The sequence below is a fragment of the Pituophis catenifer genome, unplaced genomic scaffold, assembly GCF_029215685.1.
Source record: "Pituophis catenifer annectens isolate HBS135680 unplaced genomic scaffold, rPitCat1.0.hap2 SCAF_1, whole genome shotgun sequence".
Classification (NCBI taxonomy): Eukaryota; Metazoa; Chordata; class Lepidosauria; order Squamata; family Colubridae; genus Pituophis; species Pituophis catenifer.
The window spans coordinates 222,085,502-222,109,633 of NW_027256881.1; the positions used below are offsets into that span (position 1 = coordinate 222,085,502).

Here is a 24,132-nt window from a genome sequence, read left to right on the forward strand (position 1 = left end):
CAGAATTGATATATTAGATCTAAAGTATAATTTTAATTGACAGTAGGTTTCCAAAGTTACTTTCTGGGGAAAATTATATGTACTCATGTTTCTCCCTGCAAAAATTTGATAGACGGTAAAGTGAGAAGCCACTCAGTCCTAAGGCTGTCCATTCAGTTTACATTGTTTCATTAAAATGAAATGACTGTAAGTCTTCCAAAGCTTAACATAGATCCAGATGTAAATTTGCGAACTTGGATACACACACACATACACACACACAAATGTGGAGAGAGAGATTAAATGCAAAGTTGTGAAAATTTAGTTTCTGCTGCCTGTTTCTGCACAATTTGTGGCCGTAAGTCCATGTAGGATGTTCCAGAAGCTTTGGTTCCTCCAGAGACCCTAAAGTTATTGACCAATTATTAATTTTAACCCTGGAAAATCAACTCAGCCAAGATTACAAAGCTCCAAAAATTCTTTAGTGGTCTTACTGACCGTATTTTTTCTGGAACATTGAAAAAGAGCCAAAAAAAATTGAGTTTCCTAGATCTTATCCTATTAACAGAAAAAAAGCTAGTTGAAAAAACTAAAAACTACGGGAATCTAAAGAGCAGAATGATGCAAACCATAGTATTCCCTGTGACAATTTATGGAAGCAACAGTTGGACTTTAAACAAGCAGGATAGTAAGAATATTTGAATCTTGGTGCTGAAAAGACTGAGAATACCATGGTCTTCTCCAAAGCAGAGACCTCACCCTGCCAACAAAAGTGCGTATAGTCAAGGCTATGGTTTTTCCAGTTGCAATGTATGGCTGTGAAAGTTGGACCATAAAAAAGGCTGAGGACCAAAGAATTGAGGCCTTTGAACTATGGTGCTAGAGAAGACTCCTGCGAGTCCCTTGGACTGCAAGATGATCAAACTGGTTAGTCCTAGAGGAGATCAACCCTGGCTGCTCTTTAGAAGGCCAGATCCTGAAGATGAAACTGAAATACTTTGGCCACCTAATGAGAAGGAAGGACTCACTGGAGAAGAGCCTAATGCTGGGAAAGATTGAGGGCAAAAGAAGAAGGGGACGACAGAGAATGAGGTGGCTGGATGGAGTCACTGAAGCAGTAGGCGTGAACTTAAATGGACTCCAGAAGATGGTAGAGGACAGGAAGGCCTGGAGGAATGTTGTCCATGGGGTCGCGATGGGTCGGACACAACTTCCCAACTAACAACAACAACCATGGTCGTGGTTCACCAAGAAAACAAACCAATGGATCATCAAAGAAATCAATCCAGAGTTCTCATTGGAGGCACAAATGACCAGGTTCAAATTATTCCATTTCAGTTAGATTATGCAAAATTCCAACTCTATGGAAAGGCTCTAATTCTGGAAAAAGTGGAAGGAAGTGAATAACCAGCACCAAGCTGATGAGCAATCTCTTGGAAGTCCTAAAAGAACAAGTTAAGGATAGATCATCATGGAGAAATTCCATCTATGTGATAGTGATGAGTGTAGATTTAATTCCATGCCTGGGCCTGAATCTAGCTGAGAACGGACCAGGTAATCTGTTTTTTCCAGGGCCCTCTGTTATTGCAGGCCCATCATCTTCTCAATGACTTCCTTAAAAAAAGGAAAATTGGAAACCAACTGATAGTTTAGTTGAGCACTAGCTTCTCCTGGATGCACAACTACCTCATTCAAGGTAGGAAGTACTACCCACTCATTCACTCTCTCACTCAAGGACACCTTTGTCATTGCTCTGACTCAGCCTCCCATTATTTTCCTGGAGGTGTTCATGAACCAGGAAGGGAAGAACTCTAGACTGCAGATAGTGGGACTGAGAACTTGGAGAATCCTGTCCCCTTCCTCAGGACCAGCAGACTTCAACTCATCCTTCATAATGTTGCAAAATGAAGACTCTGTCATCTCTACTGGATCTGCACAGCTAGATCCAGGGTATATCAAATATTAAGCGGGTGTCTTCTCTGCTTACTTTAGAATCAAGATAAATGTAGTCTTATTCCCAGGTAAGCGGATATGCACTATGGCAGTCCAAGTAATAAATATGAGTGGTAATTAATTCAATTCAGGGCTCCATAAAGCTCAAGTTTACTATAGTTTCCTCTCATACTTTGATTTAGGACGAAGATTTTACTGAGGCATAAAAAAAAATCAGACTAGTGAACAAAGCAAATCCTTAAGAAAGTGGGAGGAGTATTCATATACTAAAGAAATGAAAACCAAGAAGCATTTGACCCCTGGCCTGCTCTCAAGCCTGTTGGTACTAGCAGAAACATTCCCACTGACTTGGGTTTTTTTTAAATTAAATCCGAAGAAATATTTCAAGATAAACATCAGAAAGCAAACACTTGCATCCAGACACAGGTTTAAGCAGGTACCATTAAATGAAAACAATTTATATAACCTTCAAGCTGTTCCAAATTGATACTTGCACGGCAAGTGGTGAAAAGAGTTAACATTTTACAGCATCAACCCCAAATTATCCCTTACAAAGAATTTATTTGTGTGATTAAAAAAAAGAAACAAAATGTCTTTTCAAGCATTTAAACTATGAGATAATAGAAGACACTAAAAATTCCCAAATCATGGAGATAAATTCTGTCCTTAGTAACATAAAAGGAAAGAATCTTATTTTGGGTTGATGCACTGAGCTAGTGCCAGGATAGACACAGTCTCCCTCCCTCCCTCCCTCCCTCCCTCTCTCTATTTATCTATCCCATCATAACCAGCTTTACAACTAAATTTATTGAAGAAGACAAGGTTTACTTCCCTTTTCCAAGTCTGTCAGTATTCTAATTGAGGTGGTAAGAAATACAAAGCATTTCTGTACAATAAGGGTTTTTTGGGGATGTTGTTAGGAATTTTTAGGTTTTGTCCTTATTGGATCTCTCAACACCCTAAGCGATATAAGAGGAAATAAAGAAGAAGTCCTTACTGGGACTGGGAATCATAGAGTTAATTGCATGCATGGAATTATCTTTTCTTTTGCATTTGTATAATTTAGGAGAAGGCAACCTGCTGCCCTCCAGTTGTTTTGGACCAATCGCTATCAGTCCCAGTCAGCATGGGTCAATGCCAACAAGATTGTGAGAAGTGTAATTCAAAATGTCTTCAAAGGCACCATGTTGCCTAGCATTAAATATTTTTGATTTATTGCAACTTACACTCATAACACTATTAAAAACATACCTATTTTGGGCTCTGTTTAAGGTTTAGCTTTCTTTAGAAGAGAGAGCACTTGGGACTTGTGGTAGCTAGTAATATTTATTTCATTTACAGCTATATAAACTAAGCACATTGGAAGTGAACAGGCATCTTCTCAGCAAGCTGCAGAACTGACAGCCCTGCCTAGAAGTCATAATATATTTAGGAATGGCTGAACGGTCCCCAGCCCACTCTCCATATCTGATATGTTATAAATATGGTCTGGCTTTGAGGATAGTCAATAGGTATGCAGGTAATCGTTCAGTGGGGTTGAACCAAATCCAATATTTGGGAAATAATATCTCTGTAAGTAGAAAATGACCAGAAGGATCATATTTAGAATTGAGATGAAAGCTATAGCATTTTAAAGTATGAGAAGCAACCTTGACTCAGATATCATCCTTATATATATATATATATATATCAGTCTTGGGAGGTAAGGAAAAGAATTAGACAGATTACAGTCAGGACTGTATTCTGCAGTTTTTCACCCCTGTAGTGACTGTGCAGAAGTTAAATATGTTTATAGATTCGCCTTTTGTGGGGAGTACAAGATGGCTTACATATAGGTCTTCTCACACAAACAATCCTGTGAAGTATCCCAAAGGTGCTTTTTCAGGAGGCAACTGGACTTTCTTGTTTTTCTTTGAAGACGTTTCGCTTCTCATCCATGAAGTTTCTTCAGCTCTGACAGGATAGTGGGGAATGGAAGGACTCCCCACCATCCTGTCAGAGCTGAAGAAGCTTCTTGGATGAGAAGCGAAATGTCTTCAAAAAAAAACAAACAAACCAAGAAAGTCCAGTTGCCTCCTGAAAAAGCACCTTTGGGACAGCTATGACCTGACAACTATGACTGAGAATCTCTACAGACTTTTTAACCCCGTGAAGTAGATTCTGCTGAGAAAAAGTGATAGCTCCACAGTCATCACATAAGCTCCATGGCTGAATAGGAACTTAAAACATTCAGCTTCATACTCCTACAAAGACAAACACACTTCATCTGGAAGGAAATCTCACTGACCTCAGTAGAATGCATTTCAAACGAATGGATTCTAAATGATCTATAGGAAGGTTGAGCACTAAAGAATGGATGCTTTCAAACTATGGTGTTGAAGAAGACCTTGGGAATCCCTTGGACTGCAAGGAGATCAAATCAGTCAATCCTAAAGGAAATCGACCCTGACTGTTGTTTGGAAGGAAAGATACTGAAACCAAAGCATAAATACTTTGGTCACCAAATGAGAAGAGAGGACTCCTTAGAAAAGACCCTGATGTTGGGAAAGATGAAAAAATATAAGGCAAAAGGAGAAAGGAAGAGCAGAAGATGAGATGGTCAGATAGTGTCATCGATGCAATGAACATGAATTTGGGCAAACTCTGGGAGTCAGTGGAGGACGGGGGGACTGGCATGTTGTGGTCCATGGAGTCGCAAAAAATTGGACATGATTGAACAACAACACACCAAATGATGTGTTATAGAACGTGATTTTTTTCAAGTGGAAATCCTGTCATGGAGACTTACGTTGCCTAGAGTTTCTTTTCTCTGCAGAAAAAGATCTGTCCAAATGGGTGGGAAAGGATTGCATAGAGCAACATAAAGAGATCTAGCCTTATCTTTGGAACAGTAAATATGGCATAAATGTTATGTAAGGTATATAACATGTGAGAGATGGGGGCTTCTGCTGTGTTTTAAGTGCAAATGGGTTACTGCTGATTTAGATGAATCGCCTGGGGAGTGTTTGGAAATTTTTCAGGCGCTCCATTGACCATCTGGTGGGGCTTTGATGAGCCAACATAGAGACGTCAGAGTAAGGCAGCTGCTGTAACTCAGAGATCCAGTTCTGCAATCCAATAAACTAAGAGTTTTTCAACTTGTTTTGTTATAGTAATGAACCTTATTCTTAAAAATGCCACTAAATTAGAAGAAATGAAGAGAGGGGTGTAATGATCTTTAACAGCAATAACAACAAAAATCAGATCGATCCAGGAGCAACCATATTTTTTGCATCTGATTCAGTTTTCAGCTGATTACATTTCTATCTTCCAGAAATGTTAAATTATATCTCAATGTTAATAATTAATTAAATTGATCAGTGTAATTGGTCCACTGTTTCTATGCAAATAGAGTTTCTTGTACACTCCTCTCCCAATCTGTACCTCTCAATGTGTCTCCGGTCCAATTTCTAGCAGATTTTGAGAAGTCATAGAAGGACTGGGGAGGAAGAAGAATTCTATCCACTTCCAGCTCTGAAGGAATGTACTGTAATCTCAAAAACTACAACTGTTATAGGCATTATCTACAGATATGTCATATGCATTAACTACAGAGACTCTGGAGAAACTTGGTTATCAGGAGCTCTTTACAGAGTTTTATTTTTGACCAGAAGTCAATCTCTCTCTCTCTCTCTCTCTCTCTCTCTCTCTCTCTTTCTCTCTCTCTCTCCCTCTCTCTCTGTCTCCCAAAGTGTGTACACTATCTTATAGCAATTCTCATACTCTGAAGGAACATAATCTCAAAAACCACAACTTCAAAGCCATTATGTTTATTTCTTTCAGTTGACACAAGTTTAGTTTTCTTGCTGTAATGGCTTTCCTTCCAAAAAGGAAATTATCTGCTTGATTTAGAAATACATGGGGCAGAAGATTAGGGTGTTGTCTTAATCCAGTTGTTGGGACCTACAGTTTTTGATTTACATTACTGAGCTTTTGCTTGTTACTGTACATAAGAATCAAGTGGCATATACTGCAATATATATGCAAATCTTAGGCTAAAAATCCATTTCTGTATCCTTTTATCTGGAAGTAAACTAGCTTTAGGCCATGCATAAGTACTATCCTATTCTCAGTCTAGCATACCTGAGATTTTGCCATTTCACATACAAAGCTGTCTGACAGATGCAATTTCAATAGAGAACTTCCTTACTTCCGAACTTCTCTGAAAGCAGTCCTATTCTGTACAGCCACTAATTCTGAAAACATTTTGCTTTAGAAATAAAGCTTGTTCCAATTTTATTTATTTATATTTAGGCACATTCCCAAAACCATTTTGCTCGTCCTTCTTGTTTTGATTCATTTTGCTTTGCTTTATTTTTTTTCCAGTCAGATTTATGTGCCCCTAACATATTTTGGTTTGTTCTGGCCTTAACATGCTGGAGACTCGGAACAGCTTACTAGCTAATTACAGTGATAATATTAAAAACCATAGCAATAACAAAGAATGAGCAAACAACCATGATTAAGTCTTCCAACAAGAATAAAAGGCATTCCACAATTTGGAGATAATTCAATATTCCATCTATTCATCTCAGCCTTTTCAAAAACTAGACAAGAAAGAGACAGTCTTGATATCTGAGAGAAGGTTGCTCTGAAGGAGCCGAGGTGGGGGGTTATATTATTGAAAAGACATGAGAATACAGTCACTTAAGGTAGTCTTCCATCTGCAGAGAGACCCTTAACATTAACATGCCTTCTCTTGCTCAATGTACCAGATGGGGAGATTCCACTCATAGTAGGCAAGCTCTGAGATAACCATTCCCTTGGCAACTTCAAGGCTTGTGGACTTCAGCTCGCACAATTCTTCAGCCAACGATGCTGGCTGGAGAATTGTGGGAGATGGTCCACAAGTCTTAAACTTGCCAAGTTTGGAGAACCCCTGTCCTAAGCCATAGAAGACTTTAAAGATGGTGCCCACCATCCTGAATTGCACCAGAATTATAGCATTCATTATCAATAAAAGTCTGCTTCTGGTGGCTTATAGAGTTCTGGATGACTGTATATGAAGTCAGACTAGAAATAGGAATTGGTCTCTGATTTCCAATGTGTCTTTTCTGAAGGAAGCCCGGTCTTTGCATCCTGCCTGCCGTATCTCTCTCTGTCATCAGAACTTCAATTTTTCATCCTCCTCTTTACTTCTCTCTACTTTCTCCTCCCTTCCTCCCTCAGGACAATTAACAGTGAGATCCACCACACTCCTCTGCATCTACCAGGCTTTCATTCATATCCCAAGATATGACACTCTTTCAGTGGCTGCTCTTGATTGTGTCACTCTACAGGTATCTCAATAACCATCCACATCACTTCTCACTAACACCCCCTTATCTATATAGCTCCCAAAAACATCCTATCCAACTAGTCTCTATCCCACCCCCCATTCTGTACTTACTTAGGCCTCAAAGAAGCCTATCCTCAATTACTGCTTCTCACTTTACTGTTTAAACCACTACAGTAATTCCAACCTTTTTCCTGTTTCTTCAACCTTTCTCCTTCTTCCTCATCAATTCCTTTGGCCTTGGACGGGTTTCCTGTTGTTCTCTAGCTTCTACTTACAACTTTATGGTGGCTTGCTTGCAGGCTGCTATTGCAATGTTGGCTTCCTTTTTGGAACTCATCCTTGCTGAAAACACCTGGCATTGCAGCCATGACTGTTGGAATACCTAAGATGTCTTCCTGTTAGTGCTGCTGCATCTATTGTAAATGATGTTCCACCACCACTATCATCTTGGTGCCCCTCACTACCTCCAGAAGATCTTACCAGGCTTTGTCTTTACATGGCTTTCCACTGCCTCAGTTCCTCTTTGCCAACCATCTCTGAGCAAGATCTGCAGCCAACCTTTTCAGGATTTCAGGCTTCAGCCAATACTGCAATTCCTGGCTCTCTCAACCTCTCTCTGTGTTCTCATATTGTTTGTGTTCCATCTCTCTCCTCACATGCCTAACTACTCAACTCCAATAAGAATGGCTCATTAGTAGGGAAACACCCCCTCCCCCACTCCCTTGTTTTCTCCCTAACCATTTTCATTTCACCCAGATAAACATATCCCTTTACTCAGTGCCACGTTAAAACATAAAAAAATATTCTTTCACTGTTCTGAGCCACTACATTGTATACTTAGTTGTTAATGTAAAATATATGCTATACTTTCTTTTAAATTTGAATATACAGTATGTGTATTTAATATTGTATACCCTCTGGGGATGAAAAACATGGCAGCATCTCCTACTCAGTGCCATAGGACTAAAAAAGATGTGTAAGTGACTGTTTAATTATTTGGTGGTCCAAAATTGTGTTGTAATATTATACATATCTAGTCAGTCCTACTAATAAATGAACTGTTCCAACTAGATGTTTATATAATAGTTTATAAAATCTTAAAACATATTCAGATGAAATTTCATTATAGTCCTTCAAAAGCCAAAGAGTCTCCAAAGCTTCCAAATTTGAAAAATTTAGTGTTGACTGAAAAAAAATGCACTTGGTTTTGATACCAAAAGAGGGCTGTAGAAATATGTACAGACCCCTCACATCCTGGACATAAATTGTTTCAACTCCTACCCTCAAAACAATGCTATAAAGCACTGCATACCAGAACAACTAGACACAAAAACAGTTTTTCCCTAACGCCATCATTGTGCTAAACAAATAATTCCCTCAACATTGTCAAACTATTCATTAAGTCTGCATTACTATTACTATTAATCTTCTCATCGTTCCTATCACCCACTTATGACTGTATGACTGTAACTTCTTGCTGTATCCTTACAATTTATATTGATTGTTTCCTAGTATGATTTGATTGCTTATTTGTACCCTTTGACTATCATGAAGTGTTGTGCCTTATGATTCTTAACGAATGTATCTTTTCTTTTTATGCACACTTAGAGCATATGCACCAAAGACAAATTCCTTGTGTGTCTAATCACACTTGGCCAATAAAGAATTCATTCTCTCTCTCTCTCTCTCTCTCTCTCTCTCTCTCTCAGTCTTGCTTTCAAGTACCGTATTTTTCAGAGTATAAGATGCACTTTTCCCCCCAAAAAAAGAGGGTGAAAATCTGGGTGCGTCTTATACTCTGAATGTAGCCCTGCCCAGTTTCTCAAACGGAGGTTTCAGAGGCTGAAAAAAGCATCAGAAACGAAGCTTCAGAAAAGAAGCCCCCAAACAGAGCTTCAGAGGCTTTTTTTCTGAAGCTCTGTTTCGGAGGCTTTCAGAGCCAAGAAAAAAAGTTTTTTCTGAAACAGAGTTTCAGAAGTTTCAGAGGCAGAAAAAAAAGCAAAAAAAAGCAAGGCACAGAGCCGACACCAAGGAAGCTGTTGCTAAAATTCACCTCTGGGAACAGCTGATTGGGGGTATTCCCAGAGGCAGAACCACCTGCCCATCAGCTTTTTTCTTATTTTCCTCCCCAAAAACTAAGGTGTGTCTTATACTCCGGTGTGCCTTATACTCTGAAAAATACGGTAAAAGAATTTGAAGAATTCTGCAGTAAACATTGGATCTTTGATTGAGTCTGGTCTTCTTTTTGGACGTTACTAATATAACAACACAAGCAATATACATGTAAAATACAAACATATAAATGAAAAGCATTATATTAGGACTGTTGTTTTGAATTTTTAAATATCTACTTAAACAAAATTTACATGTCCTTTTTCACTTGACATAGTCTGAGTTATTTCTGTAGGAAACATAAGTCAAAGATCTCTAATTACCTTATCTTCTTTTTCTATTTTTTAAATAATATCAACAAACTCTAGAGGTAGACACTACCTAGTTTTAATTCTTCGAAAGTGCTATTTTCCAATAGCAACTAAGCACAATTGCCCAAAAACCAAAGATTAAAACTCAGGTGATTGATGAAAAGCTAGTTGGACAAATGGGGAGAGCAAGGGATGCTGATGGAAGTACCATTATGGTCACCAATCAAGAAAAGCAAATCTCTAATGACTTTTGTGAATTCTATATAAGAGATGGAAGTCATGACGTCCTCCAGACAGAAAGGAAATCCTGTTGTGCTAAGCTGGGCTTCTGCAGCCTGCTACAATGAGGTGCTAACTAAATCAGGAATTTTTCCTGATAGCTACTTCCTCCCTAGTGAAGAACAGACCTGTTTTGTACAATCCTGATTTGCCTTCGTGACTAAACCCCAACCAAATGGCTTCACAAAACACACCAAACCATAACATCTTTATCTTACTGTGATGCGTTAACCTATAGTGGGCAGAAACAACTCAGCCATGTTCCTCATGCAAGTTCCTCATCAAGTATTAGAGAAATAAATATATTATGGGAATAATCAACATGGTGTCCTTTGGCTATTTTAGAACAGAATCCACACAAGGGTTTTGCTCTTGCCAGCTTTCTCAGGTTGACAGATTGAGAGCCGTTGACTTCAGTGGTGGGTTGCTACCGGTTCTCTCTGGTTCGGGCGAGCTGGTAGCGGAGATGGTGAGTTGAGAGTGAACCGGTTCTCTTTGACAGTTAGCTTGGCCTTCCTGCCTGCTCCTGTGTTATACATACCTTATATTAGGTTGTTTTTAGCCCAGCTGAAAGGCACGGTAGAGTAGATTGCCGCGTCTCAGCTGTTCTGTAATACACTGCGTTTGTGCAAAGCGCGCACGAAGCACGAAGCACGTGCATGAAGCGAACCGGTGGTTAACACTGGTTGAAACCCACCACTGGTTGGCTTCATGTCCAAAGTGGGACTAGGATTCACAATCCCTCAGTTTCTATCCTAACTCTTAATCACTGCACCAAAGTGGCTCTCAATTTGGGCCCGGTGGCTCAGCAGACTAATAGCATTGTGATTAACACTAGCTGTCTGCAATTACTGTAACTTCGAATCTCACTAGGCTCAAGGTTGGCTCAAGCCTTCCATCCTTTCTAAGGTAGGTAAATTGAGGATCCAGTTTGTGGGGGCAATAAGCTGACTTTGTATAAATATACAAAAGTATGAAGGCTATTGCTTAACGCATTGTAAGCTGCCCTGAGTCTCTGGAGAAGGGTGGCATATAAATCAAATTAAAAAAAAAATGTTTGTTCCCTTTTCTTCTGTTCAATCGGGTCTAATTCTTTGAAACTGCCTCGACAAGTCCCTGCAGTTTTCTAGGCAAGGTTTTTCAGAAATGATTTGGCATTGTCTCTTTCCTAGGGCTGAGAGAAAGTGACTGGCCCGAAGTCACTCAGGTGGCTTTGTGCCTCTACTTATCTACAAAGGGATGCATTCAATCCCTTTGAAAGGGGGATTGCATATGTCAAGTACACTGATTCAGGGCCCCTCATTCTATCAAAGTTTTCTGCTGGAAGAACCTAAGTAATCCATGTCTTCTTGCTTTGGGAAGGACTAGATAATTTTCTTTTGTGAAATGGATTGAAGATAATGATGGTGATGGTGATGATGATGATGATAATACTGGTGTGTAGGGGAGGAGCAGATGATGATAATGATGAGAGAAGAAGTAAAGCATGTGCTACACGGAGAGCTATCCAAAGACTATCTTCCTGTACATCTGGTGAGAATATTCCTCAGCATTTTCCAGTGACCCTGGAAAGATGCCCATTTGCAAATTAAAGACAGAAATTAAAGTTCTGGAGGCTTAGCTGATCTTATATGATTGCCTGTTCTCTATACCTGATTTGCTGCGGAGATTGAATTGATTATCCATCTACTAGAGACATAGCCTCTCATCCTAAGTTTACCTAAATGCAAAACATTTCAGATATGAATAAAATTACTGCTTATTTTTATCGGTATTAAGGGTGTGTTTATTTGATTGATCCCATGGTATAAAACACAATTGTGGGCAGCTTGCGAGAAAAATAAAAGCAAAAAACCCAAGTGCCTGACCCACCACATCCAGTTCATCTATCCATACAATCCTCAGGCTCCAAGCTTCCCCATACACGTGGGGAAGAAAACAGGCCTTTGTGGCTTTCTGAAAGGGGAAAGAGGTGGGGGATTGTTGGATCCCAGGAAGAAAGTTCTTCAGTAGGGCAGGAGGTGCTGTAGAAAATGCACCCTTCCCAGGTCCCATTGGATAGGAACACTTAAGGGCAATACTAATGGGATGTGACTTGATATAATGGGCAGTAGGTGAAATCCAGCAGGTTCTGGAGAACTGGTAGCGGAAATTTTGAGCAGTTTGGAGAACCGGCAAATACAACCTCTGGCTGGCCCCAGAGTAGGGTGGGAATGGATATTTTGCAATATCCTTCCCCCAGGAGTGGGGAGGGAATGAGGATTTTGCAGTATCCTTTCCCTGGAGTGGAGTGCGCTCAAATGCCCGATTGGGCTTATTATCAGGGGATGTCTTATTTTGGGGAATACAGGGTATATGGACAGCTCTGTATAGGTTTATGCGTATAGGTTCCTACGCGCAATGGTTTATCACCAATCTGGTTGTCTAGTTCAGCAATCAAGGAGAAATATGAAATATGTGCCACAAAGAAGCTCTCCAGCTTGTGTAGGATTTTGGTTGGCAGGAATGTATTGTAAATGATGCCAACATAGCTGGACTCTAAAAGATCACCAAACAAGAACTATCTGTAGAAAACAGAATAACAAGAGTTTGAAAGGACCTTGGAGGTCTTCTAATCCAATTCCCTGCTCAAACAGAAGATCCTACACCATTTCAGACAAGTGGCTGTCCAGTCTCTTCTTAAAAACCTCCAGTGATGGAGCACCCATAACTACTGAAAGCAAGCTGTTCCACTGGTTAATTGTTCTCACTGTTAGGAAATTTCTCCTTAGTTTTAGGTTGCTAGACTCGTGGCCTGTTCTTTCAAAGAAGCTGGAATAAGCAGCACATGGAATAGCGAAGCTTTACCCGTAGAACACTGAACGCATAGGATTGGCACACCTAATAGTTAGGAAGTCCTTTCCTGGAAGTTATCCCCTGATTTCTCAGAACTATGAACAATCTGGTTTTAGTGGAAATGGGGTGTGTCAGTAAAATATACAAATTCCATATAAATGTACGTATTTGCAGGTGTTACATACCTTAGGCTACGCACATCTGAGAAGTCTGTATACTTTTTTTGACTTGCATATGGCATCTCTGGGTGAGTGCCTTCAAGTTATAAACCAAGGAAGTAGCCTTTGTAGTATCGTGGGACTGTTTTTTTTTTTTTTTCTTTTCCAAAGTCTGGCATGAGAATTGTAACAGACGATTATAGACATATAAACAGAGCATGTGTAACTAGGAATTATTTGCTTATGTGCTGGCTGCGCTGAGCTTCAAATAGTTACGATGCTGTTGCCCAAATGCGCCTTTCACTTCTCAACTGTGTTAGTTTACTTAAGCTTAATTAGTTCTCTGCCTAAATCTGTGAAAGTGCATGGGAAAAAGAGGGTGGTGAAGAGTGCTGCTGGAGCTATCTCAGCATTCAAATATGCCGAACTTGCAACCAATCGTCTCAGCTGGATTCAGTCTGGTTAAATACTGTATGTCAACAATTTTGAACTGTTTCTAAAAAGTTGTTAAAAAGTTTTCTTGCATAATACTAATGCCAACCCAGACCTGGCTATGGAAGTGACTGTTTTGCCTTCAAGAACCTGAAGAACTGAAGTGAATTACCAACCACTTGCTGAAAAAGAAGCACAGATTGGATTTTCAAGTCAGCTCTATTCTAAATTCTCCAGCCTCTCTGCCGTCTCCTTCAGCTAATCCCCCACAGAGGAGAACGGAGCTTGAAGAGAAGGAAAATAAACAGTGAAAGTTAGTTCTTTACTTACGGAACTGAAGCAGCAATAGCAGAAGCTGAGGAAGCCTCCTCCAGTAACCCATTTTCTGGATCTTGCCAGCAACCAAATCCCAGTTTTGCAGTGCTACTCGGTTTATCCTCCGCCAACCAGCCTGTCCAGGGCTTGTGGGGCTCCTCGCTAAAAGTGAAAGGGAGGCAGATCCAGCTGTTTCAAATCCAGCTGTGTGAGTGTGTGGGGTCCGCCCAGGAACTGAAGTTTCTGAGCCGACGAATGCTGGCTCGTTCTGAACGCACACAAATATAGGGGAAGGAGGAGGAAGAAGGGGGAAGGAAAAGTTGGCACAGAGACCAAAGCTTGATATAAAGATGACAACGCCGAGCCATTTCAGGAACAGGAAAGAAAGGAAAAAAAACCTTGCCATTTTAGCCGGCCTGTGAGATTAAATGTACAAATCCTTTCTTTGGAAGAAAAAGGATGAAATCATAAATCAAGGCATATACGGCAGCTCTTTTCCCATCAGACCTCTTTCCATTACAAAGTAATGTGGAACAGATCTAGAAATTAGGAAAACCTCTGTGCATTTATTGCTGTCTCTGCTTTGAGGCCATCATTCCACTTTGGCTCTGCTCTTCCTTGCAGTCGCTGCTCAAGGCAACTTTTTTTTTTTTTTAGAACAAAGGGGGAAAAAAAACAGTAAAGCTATCAGCAAGAGAAAATACACTCTCCCCAAACAGATGAAACAACTGTATAACACAAAATTGTACAAATGCAATGATGCTACACAGTCCAACAAACAGCCTGTCTGTCCTTCTATGGAGGGAAGGACTCCTAGAGACACTATTTTCCAGCTCCAATTTTTTACTTTCAGAATAACAAGAGTTGGAAGGGACCTTGGAGGTCTTCTAGTCTAACCCCCTGCTCAAGCAGGAGACCCTATACCCGTGATGGCGAACCTATGGCACGCGTACCACAGGTGGCACGTGGAGCCATATCTGTGGGCACACAAGCGTTGCCCTAGCATGCGCATGCGCACGCTGGCCACTGATTTTCTAGCCTTCTGGGCCCACCGGAACTCAGGAAACAGGCTGTTTCTGGCCTCCAGGGGACTGGAAAAGGCCGTTTTTGCCTTCCCCAGGCTCCAAGAAAACCTCTGGAGCTTGGGGAGAGTGAAAAACGGGCCTACCGGGCCCACTGTTCCATTGTGTGCCAAAAGTGGGGGGAATGCGGGGGGGGGTGTCGCACGTTGCACCCTTGAATTATGGGTGTGGGCACGCGCACGCATGACCCCCCGCACTCCCCTCACTTCTGGCACGCGACGGCAAAAAGTACACTGCCCTGTACCATTTCATACAAATGGCTGTCTAATCGCTTCTTAAAATCCTCCAGTATTGGAGCACAACCTCTGGAAGGAAGCTGTTCCACTGATTAATTGTTCTCACTGTCATGAAATTTCTCCTTAGTTCTATGTTGCTTCTTTCCTTGATTCAAAATAGGGATGAGCATGGCCTCTTTTTCTCTCTTTTGCAAGCAAGCACGATGGGGTCACCTGGCTTAGAGCCCTTACTCCATGGCTACTACCCTGCCAGATTGCTAACATTGCATAAAGGAAAAGTGCATATCTGACCTAGGAGTGCAGACCACAGGGCAAAATAGTATGCCCCTCACTATTTCATGAGTTTGTCACCAGTGACCTTATGTGGATGAACCTTCTGTGGTAATTAGGAGTGTCTTTCAAGCCTAATTCTGCACACAGGGTTTCCTAATCCAGCTAGAAGCTGATAGAACCATCCACTTTCCAGAAATCTTCTCTTTTTCTCAGAGCCCTCATTTTAGTCAATTCCTCAGGCCTTGCTCTATCTTCAGGATCTCCAGAGAAAAGAGGAACGAAGCTGATGGAAAATAACTTTTTCTGACTTTCAGAGGGTTGAAAAGACTTTTTGTTGGCATCATTGGTGTGTTTGTTAGAAGCAGATAAAGATGATGCATGCCTAGGTACAGCAACACGACTAAAGCAAAGTAGATCTGATCAATTGCCTTAGAGAGGTCACATCCATCTTTATTTGTCCTCTTTATTTTGTGTGGCATTCCATGGATGAAGAAAGAGACACACGTCCAGGGGTGGGCTGCTGGGGGTTCGCAGGGGTTCGGAAGAACCTCTAGGTAAGATTCTGTGCAGTTTGGAGAACCCCCAAATCCCACTCCTGGCTGACCCCGCCCACCCTGCCCCTCCCAGAAATCCCCATGCAGCCCGTTTTGGATGAAAGTAAGTGCAGGCCGCATGCGGAGGCTCAGGCAGGGTGAAAAATGGGCCTACGGGAAGTTCGGGAAGGCCGAAAACAGCCCGTTTTCGCCCTCCCGGAGGCTTGACAAAAGCCTCCAGAGCCCGGGGAGGACAAAAATGCTCCCCCACCATGGTGCAGGAGGCTGACTAGGCCACACCCACCATGGCCACGCCCACCCAGCAACCGGGCAGAGAACCCCTTGCTAAAATTTTTGAAGCCCACCCCTGCACACGTCATAAAAACATACATGAAAGCTTTATAGTTTTTTTGCAACGTGAAACAAAATAATGACTAGACATATGTTAGTTTGGTCTGCCTTTTTGTGGGGGCGTTTCCATGACACATATGCTGTCAACCATAGTTTAGCCATGAATCTACTGGATGACTCAATAATCCAGTTGCAACCCAGGTCTTTGTACTTTATTTCGGGTTATTAATTCCATTCAAAACACACACAGAAGAAACCTACGAGGAAAACAAACATCCAGCAAATGGTTCTTCTGACCAAAAGCAATCACTGTGTGACATTTGCGGCTAGAAAATAAAGCCACAGATGAGTGCTTGGTTTGCAGCTCTGCTGCTCATGGAGAGGAAGCATCAGGCAAGCAAATCGTGACTGGCAACCTGGAAATGTGTGAACATATCCAGTGGGAGATAAACACATACTGACGGGGCTCCCTAGGAATCATTTCTCTATGAAAAGTCTACACTGTAGGGAGCTTCTAACTTCTTCTAGGGGAAAGCTGAGAAAGTGAAGACAATGGCCAAGAAAGCAAAAGCCTTGATGACTTCAGCTTTTGTTTACACAATGGAGTTCATTGCACAGTTTCAGTGATAAATCATAATAAACTTTTGGGAGGCAGAAGACAAATTACACTGGCTTATCCCTGTTGACTCATTCATACTTTGGATGTGAGAATATGCTCTTGCACAAGATATGGGGGTGGGGGTGAGCAGGGAATCCTCAAGCCCCAGAAATGGGATTTCACAATTTTTCACTACATTTCATTCTGAAGTACTAATTGCGAGGATTGGGAGAATTGAATTGGTCTATGTCCAATTTAAGGAAGGAGTCAAAACTGCAGCATTATTATGGAGGTGTTTGTTTGTTTATTATTTATTATTTATTTGTTTGTTTGTTTGTTTATTATTTATTATTACATTTTTATTTCCCCATCTCTCCTATAAGGTGACTCTGGGTGGCTTACAAGTTATTCTACTACAGGTAATTGTGTTTCACAAGTCAGTGTCTGAGATGGTTTTTTCTTTTTCACTTGGATATGAAACTGCCATTGCTTTAAATCCCTAGAAATTAAGCAGTGGCACAGGGAAGGAAAATGCTTATTTTTGGAACCTGAGCAGAATACCAGATTTGCATAATTTCCTTATTTGTGATTTATGGCATCTTCCAATTATCCCACCATTGCTGTGAATAGCCACTTTATGCCGCTTTAGCCTTTAGCACTATTAAAGATGGTGCTTTGAAGATGCTTTCAGTCCCTAGTGGAGAAATGGCAAAACCTTTGTGTGATGGTATAAACTCATATTGTAGGGTGCCCATTTACTATTAATCTTCTCATCGTTCCTATCACCCATCTCCTCCCACTTAGGACTGTATGAGTGTAACCTTGTTGCTGGTATCCTTAACATTTATATTTACTGTTTCCCTATGACTATCATTAAGTGTTATACCTTACGATTCTTGACGAATGTATCTTTTCTTTTATGTACACCGAGAACGTATGCACCAAGACAAATTCCTTGTGTGTCCAATCACACTTGGCCAATAAAGAACTTCTATTCTATTCTATTCTATTCTATTCTATTCTATTCTATTCTATTCTATTCTATTCTATTCTATTCTATTCTATTCTATTCTATTCATGAGCCATTTAAGCAGGTGTTGAAACACCTGAATTGTTTTTCAGTTGAATGAAGGCAAATATACATGTCCTAGGATAATGTTGTAGGATCTAATCTGGATCGGTCACCAAGATCAGAGGTTTAGTCTTCCAAGCTTTCCAACTCTTGCTGGAGCCCATCCTCAGGGAACTTCTCTCTACTGGAATGTGCAGCATATTATTTTACCTCCTTTTAGCTTACCCAAATCTGGTTTGCATTTTGTTATCTCTTCCATTTTGAAGATAATCTAGGAATTCTTTCTGTTTCTACTCCTCTGAATAATTTAGTATCATCCATATACAGTCCCAACCATATTCACTCCAGCCTTAGAGTAAGGGATTTATGCAAATCCTTGCAGGCTTCATTTCTTACACACCTCCATTGTGTATGTCCATTGTTTATTCCAGTCCTGATTTTTAATCATCCCATAAAGGGGTTTTCCCGCTTATTTTATCCCTCTAATTTTATTCCACTAAAACCAAATCTTATTCAAGTCAGACTTTCATAATGTTGTGGTTAAAGTCAAATACCACACTACTCTATGGTTTAATGATTTTTTTCTTGTTAATTAGATTTGGCTTATACAAGATACTAAGCCAGGAGTCATTCTTTTATAAGCTACTGTGTTTAATCTCCTGCAATGGGCTATGCCAAAAGCAAGTTGATCTCTCTTGTGACATGGGACAGGATGTGAGCCTACTCTTTCCTATTAGATCACCTCTTCCTGCGTTTATCTCTTTTTGCTAAATTAGGAGGGCATCTTGAATACTTTGAATCTGGAGTCCTCAAAAAACCGACATGCCATTGAATCCAGCATCATGACCTACTTTTCCTCCTCTCCTCAAAGAGGCAAGAGACATAATCAAAAAATACACAAACAACGATGAAGTCGAAAAGTCAGCCTGCCTCCAAATGGCTCAGGGTACCGTAGACATTATGCCAACCATGACTGCTTAATCAAAATGTAGGATCCAAGGCTCAGAGTGAGCTTCAAAACAACTTGACCTGTTTTTTGGTTTAGAATCACAACTTTCAGCTGAGGTCTGCTCACTACTGCATCGTATGTAAGTGGCGCAACCACAGTAATGATGATTTATCTCTTGAACTCTTCTGCCAAACCAAGTGAATCTTCCCCCAAAGATTTGGATTTGTGTTGCCTCCTCCTTTGCGTCTTCTCATGTTTATACAAATTTTTATTCATGCAATCCATGTGGATATCTGGCTTTTTTCAAAAGTCTGTCAGTTTTTCCACATTGGTGTTTATGGGCCAATTTCCCCTCCCATTATTTTTTTCCAAAAAAAGAGAATGAGAGAGAGCAGCACATTTTCTTCTGACTTTAGAACTGGCAGGATAGGGGTACTTTCTTTTCTCTGAAAACTTTCCAAGTTTTTTCTATTTTTTTAAAATGTGTTTGTGTTTCTCCGTCTGGGTGCTTGGCTCAATGTTTGGTTCTCCTCCTGCTGTCTTTGTGGCCTCTGCAATTTCTCTGATCACATGGGGAAGCATCTTTGATGTTTTCTTTTTCGGTCCACTTGTTTCTATAAGGTCTTGGCTCCCCTTGAAAATGCTTTTGTGGCTGGAAGGGGCCACCAAAGTTTATTTACTTTTAATCACTGACCAGTAGGATTATTCATACCATATCGCTTTTGCATCATAAACCCTCAATGTATTTGTCTTCATTACCATTATGACAATAAATTAACAATATGTCCACGACTCACAGCATACCAGAATGCAAGAACGATTGATTAGAAAAGATAGTACATTTGTGTGTGTGTGTGTGTGTGTGTGTGTGTATGGAAAGTAGAAGAATTTATGTCCAATTGATAAACATACTGATCAGCAAAATCAAATTTGTTGTATCTTTCTTTAATGGTAGATAGGTAGTTAGGTATTAATTGTATCAATAGTATTAATTGTTGATAGAAGGCTATGAGTTATTACTGGATAACTACCAGAACTTCCTTGGGAAATTTAAAAGCCATTTTGGCAATCCCATTCAAAGGATCATAGCTGGTTAGAAGATTCAGAAATCCAAATAGGACAACAGGAGAATAAGATTGTTCATCGTAGATTTTTAAACTATTGCCCAGAGATGTCACATGTGGTGAGGTGGCCCTTATTGACCAGTTTAGTGAGGGGTTGAAGGATGACCTCTGAGATGAACTGATAGGACAAGCAACCCCAGTCACCTTGGATGAGTTGTATCAGCGTTGCATTGTAACTGATGCCTGACTAGAGGAACTGAAGCAGAATTGTGGTGTCAGAGGCAGATGTGACCAGGGCCGGATTTTCCTATAGGCTAACTAGGCTTCAGCCTAGGGCCTCAAGATCAAGAGGGGCCTACATTCAAATTGTTAGCAAAATTAAAATTACACTATTCTAAAAACAGTGAACACTAAAACACTGAACCGAAAATAAGGAGAAATTCTACGCATATGACTAATAAACAAACATAAAAACTTAAAAATGGGAGGTGAAAGGGCCTCATAAGTGGAATAGCCTAGGGCCTCTTTTCATCTAAATCCGGCCCTGGATGTGACGCATGGGTCTCTCTTTCCCTCTTGCCTTTTCGTCCCCAGATCCAGAAATGGGGGAGCCAATGAAGATTAAAGTTGTCAAGATATTTGGATGAGAGTCAGGGATGATGAGATTTGGTTCTCTGTTTTTATTCTAGAGCCTCTGGGCATATTGTCAGAGAACGCCTGGCAAAAAATCCAACGGCAGGGGTTAGAGCATCAGAACAACTTGCCAGCAAACACCCACCTTTGTCCACAGTGCAAACCAGAGAAATTCCATCCATCCTTCATGAGAACTCACAAAAGGGCTCATCCAGCAGACAAGGAGAGCTCATGAAGAGAGAGTTTACTCTCTTATACTGAAAAAAGATACATGCTAATAATAATGAATTACCATAATTATAACCATCTTACCTCCAGGATCCTTCTCTTATGTAAAAGTCTGTAGAGATTCTCAGTCATCCAGGTCATGGTTGTCCCAAAGGTGCTTTTTCAGGAGGCAACTGGGCTTTCTTGTTTTCTCTTTGAGGAGGTTTCGCTTCTCACCCAAGAAGCTTCTTCAGCTCTGACAGGATAGTGGGGAATGGAAGGATTTATATTCCTTGCAGACAGCTGGTCATTTGCATCCTTTTATTTAGAGGGTCGTCGAAGCACTTGGAGGTTTATCTGTGTCCTCAATGTCACCTGAGTTGTACTCCTGGTTCCTGTAGTCTGCAATTTTTTTCCTCTGGAAATCTATTCCTACTTCCACACCATTCAAAGGGTGTCCATCCCAAATTGTATAGCTAAAAGTCTGTAGAGAATCTCGGCTATCCAAGTCATGGTTGTCCCAAAGGTGCTTTTTCAGAAGGCAACTGAACTTGCTTGTTTTTTCTTTTGAAGACATTTTGCTTCTCACCCAAGAAGCTTCTTCAGTACATAAGAGAAGCTTCTTCTCTTACTGTATGTACTTAATTGCTGTCAAAAATACAGGAGGGCCAGATTCTTTGGGTACTTGAGTGTAGAGGTGCACTAAAAAAGCAGCAGGGCATCAGTTGCAGCCGCCATCTTGACTTATTTGCTTTGTCCTAAAGATGCCTCTGGGCCACAGTATTTTTAAACTGTTTTCCCTATTTTTCCCTAAATAGTTTCTTCTCCTGAACATTTAACTTAGGGGAAAAAAATACATGTGTATTTTTGCTTTTTCTCATGTATACTTTTTCCCCACAACTCTATTTAAAATAAATGGCTATTTAATTTGTGAATGCTTTAAGTGTATCTGGTGCATTAATCTCTCGGATGTTTGTTGTGTGTGTAGGTATATTGCAACAGATCTCTTGGGTCACTTGTATTTTTTATTTATATTTTAAAAGATGAACGTTTTGGAATTTTCTGAATCCACACCAGTGATACTATTTAAATAATTGCATGCATTCTAAATAAATCTCATTATTATTACAGCTGGATCCTAAAGCTGAAGTGACTGGTGTTCCAATTTCTCTTCTTACCGACCCTCTTTTAACTTTCTTACCTATCAATATGTCAGCATACCTGTTGTTGAGGTTGCTCCATTTTCTTTATAGCATTTATCTTTGGACTAAATAGTAAGGGTGAATATATTCCCTTGATCTCTCTCTCTAAGCTATGCTTCAAATATTTGCATGGTTGATTGCTCGACTTAAAAAATATTGTCAGAGAGCACCTGGCAAGAAACCCAACCGCAGGGATTAGAGCATCAGAACAACCTGCCAGCAAACACCAGCTTTCACCCTTCCAATGGGCCTGTTCTAAACCTGCAGTTAACAATAAAGGAAAAAAAAAAACCCTTGTGCTTAAAAATCTGGAAAGAAATTGTGAGATGTAAATGCCTTATTCCCTAATGTGTAAATAATGTATATATGGGACATCGGGGGTTAACTTATTCTTTGGTTCCTAATGTATTCATAATTCACCACTCCCATTCTTGGCTCCACCCCTTGTATATATAAGGAGCCACCTTCACCATTTTCCTTGCTTCTATCTGTGAATATTCAGTGAATATAGAATGCCTGTTATAATTAAAGAGAAATATATTTAAATCTCTAACTCTTATTATCATTATTGAGTCTGATCCTGAAAATATTGCAACAAGCTGGTAGCAGAGGATGGTTAATTGACTCAATAAATACTTAAAGATGTCTAAGAAAGATAGGCCCAACACCAGGGCCTACAGCAAAGAAATAGAAACTGAACAAGAAATAATCAACGAATCCGAAGAATACACCACTGAAGAAGAAGAATTAATAAATGAAAATAATGACCAGGAGGAAATTGAAATAGAAAATAACGAACTCAGGTCAGAGATATTAAAACTATTAAAAAGCCAGAAGAATGATGAAAGCCTCATCGCGAATCTCCAAGAAATGCTGAAAAACAGCGGAGCAGCGAGAGAGAAAAACATTGCTAAAGAGAAACCCAAAGACCAAAAAACTGTGAGTGATATGACTACAGAGAAAGTCGTTATGAAAAAGAAAAGATGTGATCCCGCGCGAAATTTTGAATGGCAGCCATCTTGGTTCCAACAAGCCTCCAAAGTGAGCGAAGCAGAGCCAATCAAAATGCTCAGTTCAAAATTTCTGGCGCGAAAAACGTTATCAGACAACGAAAGCGAAAAGGAAGATTCAAACTCTTCAGAAGAACCAGAATCAGAAAGCGAAGACGACTTAACGAAATCCCAAGTAAAGTCAGCAATGAAGACGCTTTTTGCTGCATTTGGGCCAAAATTAAAAATTTCCAAAGTGACAACGAAGAAGCTAGAGAACAAGCCGATACCTCAAGACCTGCACGCTCCCATCCTGACTTCGAGAGCGACGACGCCCGAGCCCAGAGAGCCATGTCTATTCCGCCCTACACCGCAGACCGGATCAAGTACCAACGCACACAAAAGAAAGAAAAGAGCAGTCGCCGCCATCAAAACTCCTAAAACCGAGCCAGAAACCGACTCGTCTGAAGAGGAGCGGAGCGAGCGAGCTGCAATGGAGAGAACCTTCCACGACGACGCCAAAGAAGAAATGAGCAACGCGCATGTGCGAAACTACGTAGACGGTCCGGAAAGACTTGAACTGGCCAGAGAACCGCGCAGACTCGTTGCGAGCATCCCCATGCCGTTTTGCAATTTCCTGCACTTGCGAGACCACGGACTACCTCAGGTTGTAAGTAATGAACAAAATAATGTGGGAAACTTACCCAGTGACTTCCCAAAACTTAGAGTTGATGGCATTAATTTGCAAGAATGGTATCAACAGCTCCAGGTTGTCTTTATGAAAGAAAATTTGCTATTCTTTATCACTAGTCCTCCAAGAAGACCTTGGACTTTAAAAATAGATTGTTTACATCATAGAGCATTTTTCTTAATAATATCTAGCGTGTCTCCTACAATGTATCATAGCATCAAACCAAACCTAACTGTGTCAGAAATAATTCAATGCATGTTTAATCTGTTTCACAGCGATAGTGTAGCTACCACTACAAGAATGTCTAAGGATTTCTTTTCTTCCAGAGTAAAACCAGGGGTTTCCATAAGTGAGCATTTGATATCTCTAAACAAAATAAGAGCTGAGCTGCATTTGAGGGGGGAAGTGATTTCAGATCAAACAATGAAAAGTGTTATTATCAATTCACTTGATTCATCATGGGATAGTTTTATGTCACACTTAGACACCATCAATCTAGGATATTTATCCATAGAAAGTCTATCTAACAAATTGATAGCAGAAGACAATTCAAGAAAAAAT

At 40.4% G+C, this 24,132-nt stretch overlaps 1 protein-coding gene across 1 annotated transcript in view; it reads right to left on the reverse strand.

The window, feature by feature from the left end:
- The window catches only part of TGFBR2 (transforming growth factor beta receptor 2), a 54,127-nt gene extending 32,861 nt beyond the window's left edge, over positions 1 to 21,266 (reverse strand). Inside the window, exons 1-2 of the mRNA XM_070934426.1 lie at positions 21,035 to 21,266; positions 13,707 to 13,853 (exon numbers count right to left, since the gene is read on the reverse strand). Coding sequence (XP_070790527.1) covers positions 13,707 to 13,853; positions 21,035 to 21,266 — 379 coding nt within the window. The remainder of the gene's footprint in view (positions 1 to 13,706; positions 13,854 to 21,034) is intronic.
- Positions 21,267 to 24,132: the final 2,866 nt, after the last annotated feature.